This window comes from Sander lucioperca, chromosome 14, assembly GCF_008315115.2.
Source record: "Sander lucioperca isolate FBNREF2018 chromosome 14, SLUC_FBN_1.2, whole genome shotgun sequence".
Lineage (NCBI taxonomy): Eukaryota > Metazoa > Chordata > Actinopteri > Perciformes > Percidae > Sander > Sander lucioperca.
Window position 1 is genome coordinate 31339065 of NC_050186.1, and position 16429 is coordinate 31355493.

The 16429-nt window shown below is 41.6% G+C and overlaps 1 protein-coding gene across 4 annotated transcripts in view; it reads right to left on the minus strand.

Annotated features, from left to right (window-relative positions):
• Positions 1-16046, minus strand: part of LOC116045129 (leucine-rich repeat transmembrane neuronal protein 4) — a 115949-nt gene extending 99903 nt beyond the window's left edge. Inside the window, exons 1-2 of one of the 4 annotated variants that reach the window (XR_004103860.2) lie at positions 15155-16044; positions 3189-4813 (exon numbers count right to left, since the gene is read on the minus strand). Coding sequence is in view for 3 of the 4 variants with exons in the window: in XM_031292643.2 (XP_031148503.1) it covers positions 3252-4813; positions 15155-15158 (1566 nt within the window). In the remaining variant the exon portion in view is untranslated. Of the gene's footprint in view, positions 1-3188; positions 4814-5651; positions 5690-15154 lie in introns of those variants that run through there. The other 3 variants (XM_031292643.2, XM_035991567.1, XM_035991568.1) reach the window with 3 other exon arrangements.
• Between the last annotated feature and the right edge of the window lie 383 nt (positions 16047-16429).

The following is a 16429-nucleotide window of genomic DNA, read 5'->3' on the forward strand; positions in this document are numbered from 1 at the left end:
ACATCTCACCTTAAAGAATAAAAATATGTGTTCAGCTAATAGCCTAATTTCCATCAACTGTATGTGCCAACTTCCCTCCCTTAGGTATAGCTGATATAAGAAGAAGGTGGAGAATCAGAATTAGTGAACCTGCTGATGACCATATAACAGTTTTGTCCATGAGAACAAGGAGTGTACAATTGTAAAAAAAAAAAAAAAAAATGTGAAAAACGACAATTTGGGAGCCCTACACAGTTGGCAATATATTCTACTTCTTTTTTACCGTGTACCGTGAAAGAATGACTCTCTCCTTCATCACCTTCCTTTTAATTACTTGATCTATTCCTAGCTCTTATTTCTTTTTTGGCAATTCCTTCATATGCTTGTCTATGAAAAATATTTCCAGTACCTTTTTTTTCCTCCGAGTTGTTACACTCGGCCGGCTCTGTAATGTCAATTTGGCCCTTGCCCTTCTTAGAATGGGTTAATCCCTGCTTTATTTGGTTAACAGATAAAAGAGTCAGCTAAATTGCCAAGTTCAATCAAGTGAAGGTTAAAGGCTAATGATAGATGCAATGATTTCAGTGGTAAACAGCAGGCCCACTTTTAGCTTACACTGATGGAGAGGCTGCAAGGTATTTTGTGTGGGGTCCCTTAGAGTGAAAGTGTGTGGGGAAGGGGGGGGGGTAATGTCTACTACAGGGCATCCCTTGACCATGAGTGTAAAAATTATTCCGATCCAACTGGCATTGGGGCATCAGGAATGAAGATGAGTGTTGTAAATGACAACCAGCCACGTTATCCCTTTACATTTGACTTACTGGAAGTCAGCCATTGCATTTCCTTGTTTGCTTTCACCTACTGTAGTGTGACAATATCCTCTCCTCCCCATCACTGCTAATTCCTTCCGATGCTAAGTGCAAAAGCCATTTCATTGTTTACCGAATATTATATTGCTGTTGGCCTTTACACTTCACTAACAAACATAGTATTATGTTTTTAAGATCTCCCTGAGACACGTAAAAAGTGCAGTAAAAAAAATGGACTAATGACAAATGAAAATGAACACGTGATTACCCAGGGGTCCATATTGACTGTTATTTTTAAATATGTGTGAGAATATCAATTCTCTGCATCAAAATGTCTGTTTAAAGTTCTTCATCAATCTGTATTGCAACAATCATTATGCCTTTTTCTTACAGATATTATTGCTGTGGGCAGCTGTCTCCTGCTGTGTACTTGGCTAATTAGTGCAAATTAGGTTATCAGTTAAATTATAGGGGGAGGCCACAAGACCATGCACACATGTACAAGCTTATGAAATCCAAACACCCCTACAACAAGTAGCTCTATTTTTTGTTGGGACTGCAATAAAAACAGGCCATACATCATATTTATGAGGCATATGTGTCATCTTCTCATACTGGATTATACAATATTGTACAGATCACATCTAGTCTATGTCCATAATGCTGGCTTGAAATCAGACTGTGCTCCATGTTTTGACCTGTTAATAAGATGACATTGCACACATTTTGTTGGCTTGAAGAAAACATGGTGTGTTGAGGTGAAGCCACAAAAGATCTGTCAAAATGAGGTCATGTGAAATACACATAATTCAAAAGGAAGGTTGCTTGGCATTGTAAAGAATGAAGTGCCGCCGCAGAAAATTAACTGCAGCATCCTTCACATTCTTTCACTTCCATCCTTCCAACATCAAAATGGAGTTTTACTTTGAAAATCTAAACATAAATCAGCACTGTAGGCTGAAAGGAGGCACTCAAAGCCTACATGGGGGAGGGCAAGGCAAACAACAACAAAATGGCAGCTGTGATTTGTGGCCCCTCTTTACAGTCAAACCAGTGTGAGAAACCTGCGAGTATTATAGATTACCAGATGACCTGCCTCCAGACGGTCAGTAACAGAAATGGAAAAGAAGTGTAGGATCAAGCAGTCATCCTCCTCCTCGCGGTTTAAACCTCTGCATTTATAGTCATTCCTCCAGAGAACCTGCCAGAAATTCATGCCATGGAAATGCAGAGAAAATCTAGAAACTAGACTGAGTATGAGTGGGCTTGTAATGTGAAAACACATGGTGAGCTGAACCAAAATATGTCTTACACCGCTTGGGTTACAGCATCAGAGGGTGGGCTAAATGATCATCCAGCTGGGCTTAGCCCTTCCTTAGCCCCCTGTTACAACTGGGCCGGTTAATCAGTGATAAGAAATACATTTCTACAGCTTTGCTTAGCTATAGCTTGGAAAACTCAGCAGTAGAATAAAAAGCTGTAACCAAGAATGGTAGTTTGTCAGGTACACAAGAGTGTAGCAGCTGAAAGCAAAAGGAGAAAGGTAGTATTCCCACATTGCTGTAGTCTGAAAATACTGTTTTGAAGAAATTCACTTGCCAGTGTATGAAACATTTCAAAGGATTCCCACTCCTTTCGGGACTATCAAACACTACTTCTTTTCTGTGTGTGCATGTCACCAAATGTGCATTTCTTTCTATCCCTGTGTGAGTTAAAGTGTGAATAGCCTGTGTAAGTATGCATTTCGGTTTATGTGTGACTAATCAATTAAGCCGGTGAATAAACAAGTGAGTAACTTCAGCAAGTCAGTGTGAAAAGGAAGGAAAACATTCAGAAAGGGTGTGCTGTTAACATTAAGTATTTTCCAACTATCTTGAGTCATAGCTATTTCAAGAAAAGTGTGAAGTCATCAGCTCAGGGGAAGCTCTATTCAGTGACAAGATTTTTTAGCATTCCCATCCAGTGTTCAGAAGTGAATCTGCCCACCATTCAGCTATTGTCCCTACACAATACTGCTCATCAAAGTATGAATAGTAGTAGAGCAAACACACAAATCAAAAAGCCTGTGGTACCCAAGAGCAAACAACTACTTTAACAAGCCCACATGACTCATCACAAAAAGCATAGCTTAGGCTCAAGAATAGGAAATGTAATCAATCTCATTCATCTGTATGTCTTCACAATTTGTGGCAAACAAACATTTGCATCTCAGCAGAGATTAAGGTTTAAGCGAATATACAAACACCCATATGAAAACAAGAGATGTCTTGTTATAGTCAAGTGATGCTAAAACCACTTCTGTGATAATCCATGTGTACACAGTGTTTACCTAAACTGCTGTGTAAGGCTAAGTAATCAAGTAGCAGATTTATCATCTCTCAGAGCAGAGTAAATAATTACCTCTGGTCGCCTCGCTGTGGACAGAGTTTTGTTTAGGAGGAGTGGCGGTGGTGTGGGTCATACCTCGCATTCTCGGGAGCCTGAGATGGTATAGGTGCAGGGTCCGGTCCCATTCACAAGCACGTCCATGGCCTCAGAATTGGTGGGCTTGTAGTCCACATAGTACTCCTGCAGTGGAGAACTCAGGGTGCGCTCCGTCTCTCTAGCTTTCTTGCGGCGTTTGCGGGCTGCTGCCGAATGCTCCTGCAGCTGCTTGACACTGCTAGGATAGCGCTTCCAAGACACGTAGATTACCAACAGGATCATCGCGACAGATAGAAAAAGGGCCACGCTTCCAGCCACAATCTTATGGAAGGACACAGGCTCCAAGTCTTGCTCTGGGGGAAGTGCCACAGGTGGGGTAACAACTGACAATGTGGGGCCTCTGATAGACCCCTCGCCTCTCTTTTCAGAACCGGTGGGTAAAGCCAGAATGGCTGGTTGGCGTTCAGTCTGCACAGGGACGCTGGATGGGCTTGGAGGAATACTCACGGTGAGTGTTGTCGCTGGGTTTGATTGACAAACACCAAAAGCTTCGACAGCATCCATCACTTTCTCACCCTGGGCTTTCTTGGGGGAGGCACAGATCATGGTGGTCTCCTTTGCCCCTCTGAATTTTCTTAGCCAGGCCACCAGAGGACAGATGGCAGGGCCACAGTCCCATACATTACCAGCTAAGCTAATCATAGTCAAAGATATCCAGGCATCAACCACCTCCTGGGAGACATTGTTCAGCTTGTTGGAGTCCAGATTGAGGGTCTGCAGGTTGGGTAGGCATTGGTAAACTGCAGCATCCACTTCCATCAGATCATTTCCAGACAGATCCAGTTTCTGGATGGAGGCCCAGGTCCAGGTCAGGCCCTGGTTCATTGAGCGAATGCGATTCCACTGCAGGTAAAGTGCCCGCAGATTGTAGAGGCGTGGGAAGTGGGAGAAATTGATTTTTGAGAACTGGTTATGCTCCAGATGCAGTTCAGTGAGCTTTACTAGGCCCGAAAATGCATTCCGAGTGATACTGCGCAGGCGGTTGTAACCCAGATCCAGGAACTCAAGATTTCTGCAATCTTGGAACAGACGCATTGGGACGGTTTTTAGAGAGTTTGAACGTATGTGAAGGCTGAGAAGCTTCCTTAGGCCCTGGAACTGCCCTGGCTGCAAGGCCTGCAGTTTGTTGTACGACAGGTCCAGATTACGCAAATTAGGGACAGGGTGAAATGTGGTATTGTGAAGCGACGTGATCTTGTTGGAACTTAGGATCAGCTCTTTGAGTCTGCGGACCCCCTGAAAGGCCATTCCATCCACAGAGGCAATGTAATTGTGGTCCAAGTAAAGCCAGATGAGGTGGTTGAGTCCTACAAACTGGCCTGCGCGAAGACTGGCGAGGCTGTTGTACCGTAAAGACAGGCCTTCACAGCCTCCTGAGAGGTTCTTGGGGACATCGCGAAAGGCGCTTGACTCACAGTAGACAATTTTTCCATCACAGCGACAGCTCTTGGGGCATGGGCGCTCACTCAAAGATGGATTTGCCGCCAGCCACACCTGCATCAGGAGTTGGACCACTAGCCAGCGACGCCGCAGAGCAGAGCCTATAGGGAGGAGATGGGGAAGAGGAAAATGAGAAAGAATTAAAAAAAAAAGTTAAGCTGATGAGCTTAATACAAACTCCAAAATCCCTGATTAATAATATCTAATTTTCCTTTGGAGTGATTTATTTTTCTTTGTGTTCAGTATTGAAAATGATGGTGACTATGAACCAACATGCCCTATTTTTCTTTTTTTTCTTTGTTTGTTCCTAAAGGATTTATTTATACACACCCAGACCTGACTTATTGACCACGAAAAGATGAGGCCCAGCAACTTCTGAAGAGGTATCCTGAGCCAGGCATCAATTATATGTGCTTCTACAATTGGATGGGTTTTCTTCTTATTGTCAGGTATCAATACCATTTAAAATAGTAAACTATTTTGTGTGTTTAGCTTATATTCAGTGTACTGATTAAAATGTGTGCATCTGAATGTGAAGGAAACTAGCACCTTTGCCAAAAGCATAAAAAGCTTAAAAGCAAAGTCGCCAAACAACACAACATTAAGCTGTGAAAGTCCAGAAAATTACCATGATCTGCTGTTATATGCTGTTATAAGATGTGATTGCTACACTAAATTGTTCATTTTTCCCCTTATTGAGTCCTCTTTTGACCGTATGCAGATTGCACATACATCAGCAAACAGATAAATGATGACACATACGTATGATTCATGCATCATACACACACACATACACTCATAGTTTATTTTGCATTGTTGGCAGTACATTGGTTTATATTTGTAGAGCTCACTTTCAGTTAACTTATGTACAGTCACACTTGAGTTTGTTTTTAAATAGGTTTGCCTCAAGTTATTGTAATACAAGTTTATTTGGCATACCAGTGCTGAAATTCCCACTGCTGGTTGTTGCTGCTGCTGCTGGAGGGACATCTTGTCAGGCCTGAGCAAAAGATGCACCTCCTCCAGCAGAGCTCTTAAATACAGGAAGTGGCCAATCAGAATGTACCAAGTACATGGGGGAGATAGGGATTTTGAGTTTAGGGACTGCAAGATTAGAGAAGTTTGAGCTTATATCTTTAGAGTATATTAGTGTTGTTGGTGATTTTGTTTTGGTGAATTGCTAAAATATTCATAATGATGGATTAATTGTCCTGTTTTGTTCTATTTGAAGTTAAGTTGGTATTTTGTGTTTTTGTTACCCCTGTGATCCAATCAGCCAAGTTATGTTCTCCTTCAGTTTGTCATTGTCATCATTTTTGTCATTGTTAGGTCAGTTTATTCTGTTCAGTTCTATTCCGTTCATGTTAAGTTATTATAGCCTGAGTATAGTTAGCTCATGGGTCCAGAACTTTGATACATATTTTATAAATGGTTTACTCCATTTTTGGGTAAATTAAACCCTCTTTCTAAAATCAACCAGAATCACAGGGCCATCTTATGTTTTCCAGCTTGGGCCAGGATTGATGTGAAAATGCCATAACTTAAAAATGAGGGCCACTCTCTAGGGCATTCCTTCTTTTTTACTTCAACAACTGTTGTACTTTTAGAAATATCTGCTACCATTACAGTAGTTCCACTACTGCTCCTCCTGTTGCCATTCAGATTCAGACTCATTTTACTCTGTCTATTTTCCAGAGATCAAGACATTCCTCTACCTTCCTCCACCTTACATACCAGGTCCCTTCCCTTTGCCTGCATTATATACAAAGCTGTTAGATTCATCCACCAAGTCTCCAGAAATATTATGCCCTTCTAGTTCCATATTTCCAATTTTTTTTTTCTCCATATCTTTGAAACCCCCTACCTCCACTCGTCACAACGTTTATCATCACGTAAAATATTCAGTCCCCATGATTGTCATAGACATTGTAAACATTTACCCCCACACTGACACCATGTTCACCATCCCTACAACTATTGACATATATGTCCAGTCATATCACATCCTACAACTGAGGATGTGCTGTACAGCGAGTCATTAAACCTCCAGTGCAACGCCTATATACAGTAGGTTGAAGCAGATAAAAGTTGGCTAATAAAGAGTCTTGCTTTCTTAGCTTCCTTCATCATCTTTATTAACCAAAGCACATCTTATGATCTTAGTTTGTGATGTTGGATTCAAGTCTGAAAAACGTCTAGGAAACACTTTGTGACTGGGAGCCTTGGAGGTTGGTAAGTAAAATAAAGCAAGAATCTGAAAATGTATTCCTTTCTTTCACATGTATTATACTATTTCCAGAACAAATTCTATGTATTATACTCATAATCATATAAGTATTTAATCTCTTATATAGCCTGCTTTTGTGATGAATCTTGGCTTGCGGGTAGTCCTAAGGGACAGCGGCTTGTCTGACACCAATTTGTTTCACATGACAGTGACAGCAATATTATCAAGAGAACAACATGACTTGTTTTGACCCCAAGGTTTCATGGCTTGTGGCTTAACGTGACCTGATCGCTGTGATTTTTGGAAATTACTTAAAACTCTTGAGACTTGGGCGCCAGGATAGCACAGTTGGTAGAGCGGTCGCCCATATATAGAGGTTTACTCCTCATCGCAGCGGCCCGGGTTCGACTCCGATCTGCGGCCCTTTGCAGCATGTCATTCCCCCCTCTCTCTCCCCTTTCATGTCTTCAGCTGTCCAATCAAAATAAAGGCCGAAAATGCCCAAAAAATAAAAACTCTTGAGACTCACTTGTCAATTAGAATTGACTGTGTTTATTGATTACTTTTAAAGTAGTAGGAGCTGTTATATGCTAATTATATCACTGATGTTGGTTAATTGACAATTTGTAGTCAGTAAGTGGTATAAAAGTTTGTTTTTAATCACACTGTATATTCAGATGAAAGCAAAGTCCACATTGCGTGGACTTATTACCCCAAATTACATGGTCTTAGCTGTTTCAATTGATGTCATTTGCACTGCGTGTTTACAATGCATACACACTGACAACCAATGTTGAAGCAAAGCAACTTGCAATTTACTCAAACATATCCGTATCTGTATGCGTATTCAGTCATCCCATAAGCCATCTTTGCACCAATGGCAGAAGCAGATAAGTCATGAAAGGCAGCCTCTACAGAGCAAATTAGCATTCAAGAGCTGGTGGTTGTGTATACAATCCCGGAGGCGTTTCAATTCAGACTCCAGCCATTTCATGTTTAACCAAACCAAAGCAGTACAGGTTCAGCATGAATCATCGATTCTATTTTCGACAGGTTCACATAAAAAAATCCCTGTTCTCCTTATGGAATTCACCTCTTCCACAGAAAAAAATGACCTGAATGCCCAAATGTGTCTGGGGAGAATGACTACATGTCTATGAAGTAAATGTCTTAATTATGGGGGGTGGATGCTCTGCTTTCAATGCTATTTGAAAAGTGCAGAAGAGTGGTCGGTAGCTTCCTGTGTTATCACTCCTTGTTCTGAGGTGAGACAGAGCTGTTTCCATTAAAAGTGTTCCCCTTTACAGAGCCACTAATGATGTCTCATTAAGATACATTGATTTCCCCTTGAGGAGGTGGTATAGGGGGGAATCACTACTTATGTGTGTTTCTCAAGGCAATATCATGAGGTATGGACTTCATTACCATTGTCACAGTGAGATAATATTAATTTGTCAGAATACAAGTAGTCTGTACTTTAATTAGCTTGCAAAATGTTTGATGTGTTGGCAGGCGCCTTGATGAATTCACCAACAAAAATGAATGTGTTATGCGATGTGTTACATTGATGATGAGAAAACATGGGATATCTGGGCTTTGAGGACAGTGTGGTTTAGGCAACAAAATTTCAATTTTCTTGTATTTTCCGTAATCTTTGCAGGATTTGTCAGAAATAATTTCCCTGACATAGAGTGGCTGAGAGGCACCATGGAGCATATGCTAGCTAACATAGCCATTTCACTCCTTGCCAAGCATCTGCTGATCCCATATGGGTATTGTATGTGTGTGTGTGTGTGTGTGTGTGTGTGTGTGTATAAGAGAGAGACAGACACACTTACTTTTCCTTACAGATGGAGGGAACTTTGGAACTGTACAGATAATTTGTGCTGGCTATTGATTACACCAGCAGATACATCAATCATGTTCCTTCATCTTGGAACTACATTTCACATAAATGTTGCTGAGACAAAGAGTGTCATCACAAGATGCATTATTTCTGAGCACAGCCAATTTGTTTTTTCTTCTTCTCATTTTTCTGAATGTAACTTGAATTAATTTGCCAACAATGTGCCTCAAAGGCTCACAATAAAAAATATACTGATATAGACCAATGCCCACGTGTAATGTTCCATAGATGGGGGGACAGAATGTGTTTGCTGTTAAACATGAATGAATAAATTTTGTGTTTGATTCGCATCCCTGGAGGCTGAAGAAACAGACCCCTATTGCTTTTATTTCCCATGTGCATAAAAGGCTTGCTTTATTAGAAGTGACTCCGCCATCTCTTTCAGATTGAGCTTGCCTCACAAGGCACCTCTTTCCCCCTTATTGACACCGTATGTGCTTTAATGAGCACTTTGTGCGCTAATGCCTCTGTAAGCCATCTCCTTCCCTACTTCTCCACTAATCTTATTCACAAAGAAGCACAAGTCACCCTCTGAGTTGTCACTCATGGGGGTTGTGTCTTTATTACCTCGCACCTGGTGTACCTCTCACCATTTCTGTTCTTATGCCACATCTACTTAGATTAATAATTCCTCCTTCTTTTTGTTCTCTGTCCTACATGCCCCTGAACCCTGCAGCCATCAGGATTTTTAAAATGTGAAGTCTATTCTTTATGCATGTGGTCCCAACTATCTCCTCAGCCCTTTCACTTCCCTTGTTGATTTCCATTTTTGCCATCCAACAGCCTTTTCAGATCCCATTTTACAGATGGACATTTTTCTTGCATTCTTTTTAGTGTCCCATATGATAACATACAGACCTGTGCTCATGTTTTCGTTGTCACCCCCTGCAGTTATCTGTCTGAATCTAATGTGAATGGATAAGTCAAAGCTAAAGTTTGGCTAAAGGCATGTGCATAATGCTTATTTATGTAGCAGACAGCCCTGCTGTCCTCAGCACAGGAAGATAGCTGATTCTGCCTCTCAACCCTAACACATAGAGAAAGTAAGTGCACTTTACTGCTGACCTAAAATAAAACCAAATGTAGCTTAATAACTTGGCAAATGGACTCGCTAACTGGTGCACTTTGAGTGCACACAAATGGCTCATTGCTATATGCTGCCTGTCATTGACAAAACTGCAAGCAGCCTCAGCCTTGACTGCACATAGAGGCTGGACAGCAGCCCAACACATAGGGAAGGACATCCCCAGACCGGCCTTAGCCATCCTATTAGTCTCCAATTATCTTTGAGATGATAGCAAGGCCTGCCAAGTTAGACCCTTTGGAAAACATTGTGTCCTGGTGTGCCCGTCTTGTGTTTGTAGCACTGATTAGGTAGGATATAGAAAAGCACTGCAGACAGTATTATTATTGTGTGCAGACAGTAGTCATGAATACTGCACACACACACACACACACACACACACACACACACACACACACACACACACACACATATATATTAGCCTTCACCCTTTACTGTACTGCAGTGAAGTAAGTCTCTCACCCTATTACATTTCTCTTCTGTGCTCACTACAGTACTTTTTCTTACAATTACTGTGACAATACATCTGCCAAAGTTGTGAAGCTAAAATTATTGTTAATAAGGGCTGGAAGACATCCATAGAATGTATATCAGGGCAGTTGTTCTTTTGAGGTGACGATATTATATTATGGTATTAACAAATTAAAAGGGATACTCCACTCAAAACATGATTATTCCAATTTTCACTCTATGTCTACCTTAACACTAGAACGGCCATGACGGTCATTTTGACCGTTTTGAAATTTATATGTGTAATAACTTTGCTGAAAAAAAAAATACAATCCTGCTGCTGCCTGACTTTTCCTAAAAGAGTCTGTATTTTAATTTAAAATGTTTTTTATATACATTACACAAAAGGCAAAGAAAATACAGTCACTTTTACCTATTTCGGCCATACACGGTCATATTGACCGCTCGGATTTTCACGGTATTGTTTTTAATTTTTTGCGCGGTTGAAGATGCATCTTGGTTGCTTAGTAACTACCATAGTCTCTGTCAGAGAAACGTGACTAGCGGTCTCAAGTAACAAGTGTGGGCATCACCGATGGGCCGAAGTTCACGCAGCAACTGGCAGAGTAGCTGCAAGCGGAGTTAATGGAGGAAAAAAGCGCAGCGGCGCACGGTCCGAGAAGCAGCGCACCGCAGCAGAGGCCAAAACGGAGGCAGTGCCAGGTTAGGTTATAGCTAAATGTTCAAATAAGATAGTTATAATTGTTATTTGGCTGTTATGAGTTAAGTTGAATGAATTTCCACACCATATTTTTCAGGATATGAATGTTTGAAATAATTACGGTTTACTATGCCATGATATGAATAATTGAAACACGTATTACTACAAATGTATAATTAAACTCATAAAATGTCGGTGTTATTACGTTTTTCTAAAGATATCCTAACACAATACATAATACAATATCGCAATTAGGTATTTATCATGAGAGATTATAGAGTTTGGAATCTGGGGTCAAAATGACCGCTCACGGCAGTTCTAGTAGTTATGGAATTCCGGCACTTCTAGTGTTAAGGAAGAAAGAGATATAAAAAGGATGTTTTTATTGGCTCCAAATAGAAATGAAAGTGAGGTATAGGCCTACATGTGTTTTAGGAGGAGTAGCCTGCCTCATAATGTAGGTTAATAAGTGTGAGCTTTGTGGGGCCCAAAATGCTGGACCCCACAAGTTTAAAGGGCTGTTTGAGGGTTAAGACTTGGTTTTAGGATTAGGGTTAGAATTAGGTTATGGTTAGGGTTAGGGTAAGGGTTAAGGTTAGGCATTTAGATGTGATGGTTAAGGTTAGGGTAAGGGGCTAGGGAATGCGTTATGTCAATGGGGGTACCCACAAAGATAGTGCCATAAACCTGTGTGTGTGTGTGTGTGTGTGTGTGTGTGTGTGTGTGTGTGTGTGTGTGTGTGTGTGTGTGTGTGTGTGTGGGTGTTGTTGGGGCTGGGGACGGGGTACTCTTTTACATGTTTTCTTTGTTCAGACCATATGAGTTATAAAACATTCTTTGAAAGTAAACTCCACATTTCTTTTAAAGAGCTTTTTAAACGCTCCACCATCACACTCCTTCCCACAGCCTCCGCTCCTCTGATGCCAACCTCCTGTCTCCACCACTCAGAACCAAGCAGCGGTCCTGGGGCGACAGGGCATTCTTCATATAGCTGCCCCGCCCTCCCTCTGGAACTCTCTCCCCAAACACATCCGAGGCTGCAGCAATCTGTCAAAACTCACCTTTTTAGAACTGCTTTTAATCTGTGATTAATGTTGTGTGCTATATAATTTTAGTCTGTTGTTTTCTTTTTTAACTCTATAAAGTGTCGTTGAGTATTATGAAAAGCGCTATATGAAGAAAATGTATTACTATTATTATTATTATTATTATTATTATTATTATTATTATTATGGGAAATGCATTATGTTGAGTGTCCTCACAGGCATAGAGAGCATGCTGCAGAGTGGCACTCAAATCAATAAGGAGGGATATCCTTTTAACCTACCAGACTGAACTACATTTAAGCTCACCTGTGGTCTGTAACTTCCTATTTATGCCCCGTTTACACGAAGGGAAGACGCAGATATTTTCCTGCGGTTTGGCCTCTCATTTACACGAAAACCCCGTTTTTATCACAGAAAACGATTATTTCTAAAAACTCCGGCCAAAGTGGAGATCTTGGAAAACTGCGTTTGCACGTTTGCACGTTTGCATGTAAACTGAGACAAACGGAGGTTTAGGCAGCCAAGAGAGAGAGAAAGAGGAAGTGATTCGTTGCTGTTGTTGCTATTTTCGGGATTCTGATTGGCTAACGTGGGCTTGAGCTTCTCGTTACACTGCCACCTACAGGTTTGGCATGCTCTTGACGGCATTGACGGCATATATACACGGGTATATGTAAACAAATACATTTCTGAAAACGTAGAGGTTCTAAATGTCCGTTTATGAAAATAGCCGGCCACGTGTAAACGTAGTCTTACTCGTGGAGAAATTTGAAAAAACAAAAAACATACCTGGTTCTCTTTGCCTGGGTTTCATTATCTAACAATGCTGAACATTTGTTTATTTTAATTTTCTCACTCAGCTTGTAGCTCAATGCATCCAGTCCCTACACACCTGAACAGGATGAGCAGATAGATATTGAATGCTGGATCCCAAGTGCTCACACACCATTGATTTCTTTCTTTCAAAACAAATGTAAATAGCAAATGGCCCGATATTGCCCTCAAAGGGCCTGTTGATCCCCTCCCAATTCACCTGCTTCACCTGACATTTCAACAATGATGTCTCCTGGATGCTGAAGGGCCGGCAGAAGGTCATCTGTGGCCTATACTGAGCTACTGTGAACTCGTATTTGGCTGCACTCCCACTGATTTTAATTTTAACAGAGCAACATTTCATCTATTTTATTTTTTATAATGCAGGCAGTGTGTGAAATGCCATTTAGGTCTCTAAATTTATCTTAAAGCTCTGCAACTGCATCTCTGGCTGTGGCCTTTTCCGTCCTGTTCCCTTTCTGCAAAGCAGATCTCTAATGATATGCTCCGTGAAACATAAGTGCATAGCATGCTGTTAATGAACACCATCACAGTCAGCTACACTGCTGATAACTGAGAGTACAGCTCCACATAATCATCATATTATTATGGGCAACAGCATGAAGCTATATGGTTAACAAAAGTTGTTGTTTTGGGGCTGGTTTCTTCACCTGGACATGAATGTGTTTGTAGGTGTGTGTGTGTGTGTGTGTGTGTGTGTGTGTGTGTGTTTGTGCTTCTGCATGTGCATGTGAGTCAAAAGTGCTGCACCTCAATATGCAGAGTTCTCTGACACTCTCTGATATTAAATAAAAAAATAGGCCCATAAACTAGACTTCTATAATTAACCATATATGGTTGCTTTGCAGTACACATAAATTACGTCTGAGCTCCCACGTTCTGTACTGTATGGCTTTCTGTGCTGTTGTAGCTTATATTGATGTGGTGCAGTAACCCACCGAGGGTCGATATATCATGCGGCCTCGCAATTAATGGCACAGCACCACCAGTGAACTTGGCCATCTGTATACCAGTTAAGACTGGCTGAGGAGATTAGGCTACCCCCAAGACAATAATATCAGACCAAGAGATTGCCAAAAGATAGAGAACAGGCTCAAATTAATTACAATTTTAGAGTAAAATGGGCGGAATAATACAAAACATTTAACAGGTAAATATCAAAAGAGGGACAGAGTCCAAAAGTGAGGGGGGGGGGGGGGGGGGTATAAGTGTGTAACTGTGCGCACGCGTAAGGCACAGGAACAGAACGGGGCAAAATGGTTAATTCTCTTTATATATAACTGAGAATAAGATGGTAAAATCACGTGCAGATATCCTAATGCGTTACTGAAGGAATGGGGTATGCACACACACACACACACACACACACACACACACACACACACACACACACACACACACACACACACAGTGTATTGATAGATTTACGCACAGTTTTATGCTCGATTTTTAAGAGTCCCTCTTTTTGATAGCAAGCGCAGAATATACGACAGATTTCTTGAATGACAATAGTTAAGCAAAACCTGCACGACCGGTGCCTTCAGCCCACAAGAGTTTTGGAGATACGTTATATGACTGGGCTGAAAGTGGACGATAGGCTCCATGCCTACAGATTAAGCACAATCAATGATTATGCAGGACCACGCTCTATAAAGTTGACTGGTGTCCAACATTTACCGTGATTAGCATTTCAGTCCATGTCAATGAGCCAGCCACTCTAACTAGTCCAGAGGAAACAAAATGGATAGACCTCACTTAGACAAACAGGCTTATTTTTGCTTTGACTGTGATTTGTGAAGCAAATCGTTACGCGCACAGCGTTGTAAAAATACTAAATAAGTATCCCTAGGCTCTAATAAGCCATACCGCCAGGAAATGGAGAAAAAAAAAAAAAACACATTGCAGCTCTGCGACTAACATGCTACAGCACAGGCTTCAGCCACATCCTTCAAGCTCCCCGAACCACTTCACAAAAGACCCCGAAACCCCTTATTAGATGTTTCAACAGTGCATTTTGAGAAGACGACCATTTTTTGGGATGCAAACATCTTATTCAACACATTTTCCTCGGTAGAGAAAGCGTCTCGTGTTGTATTGTGAGAAAGGAGGATAACTGGAGAATATGTTAAAACAACACACGCAATGGAAACGATGGTAACATACAGAAAACTCACCCATATCGGCTTATCTGTCAGCTCCAGCCTACAGGTTTTAATGGCTTGTGGTGCGCGACATCCGAGTCCGCATGACGCGCTCTCCACAGACAGGTACCGTCCTAATCCACTAGCCCGGTCTCTCCGCGCAGCCGCCGACTCCAAAGCGCACCTGCCCTTTACTCTCCCGGACCTGGATGTGCTATCCAGTTAAGTTCTGCATCTATAACCGTACAGCTGAAACGGGGCGAATACCATTTACTTCCAACTCCAGATTAAAAGACGCAAAAATCCGTTTTACAACTCCCTATCCATGTCTTCGCAGCGAAGGAATCGTCCTCTTTTTTTTCAAGTTACAGCCAAAAAGAGCACTGCAGTACGCGCAGACAATAACGAAGCCACATCCAAGTAATTCGCGTCAGTCTTACATGCGCATGAAGGATCCGTGATCAAATCCTGTCTCGAAACTTCACAAACACGGTGGCATGATGCAAAAACACAGGGCGTTATTTTCCACGCGAGTCCAGCAGCCCGTTAGATTCCTCTCCCAAGTAAAACCCTGGCGTCTCTATTCTCAAGGATGCTCAGTCTGATCCGCGGATGGCGCACAGAGGAAAGTAAGGGTCGGTTATCCACAAGTCTCTGTGAAACGCAGCCGACGAGTCTCGCGGAATAATCAAACATCCAAATATCCACCTTTTCTGTCAAAATCCTCCTTACATTCTCGCTGTGGGTCGGTTTGAAATGCAGCATGACGCTGTTGTTAATCACGTCTGCATGTCAAGGCAACTTTGTCAGGCAGAATCTGAATGCCCTCTTCTGGTGAGACTGCGACCCGTGAACTTGTCCAAGGGTGCATCGCGAGTGAAATGTTAGGGGGGGGGATTTGGGAAGGTTGCCACGGACGACACCGACAAAATGAACCCTCTCATCACAGTACCGAAACCGAATATTAACATTTTAACTGCTTCTTCTTTTTTTTTTTTTTTTAAAAATGCTATCACAGTTCAGTGTTATGTAACAATTGCATTTGTAGATCATACATTAGTTATCCCACCATATACCATATGTATTTTCTGTATTGTGTGTGTGTGTGTGTGTGTGTGTGTGTGTGTGTGTGTGTGTGTGTGTGTGTGTGTGTGTGTGTGTGTTTATGTGCTCTCCTATATTTGGGAGGAGCATTTTGAGATTTAGACTTTGAGAGGGAGGACAGTTTTGGAAAGTGATAACATTTTGGACGATCTTTACGGTTATTTAACGGGTTAAGGTTAGAACAGGGTTTAGGTTAAGGTTTAA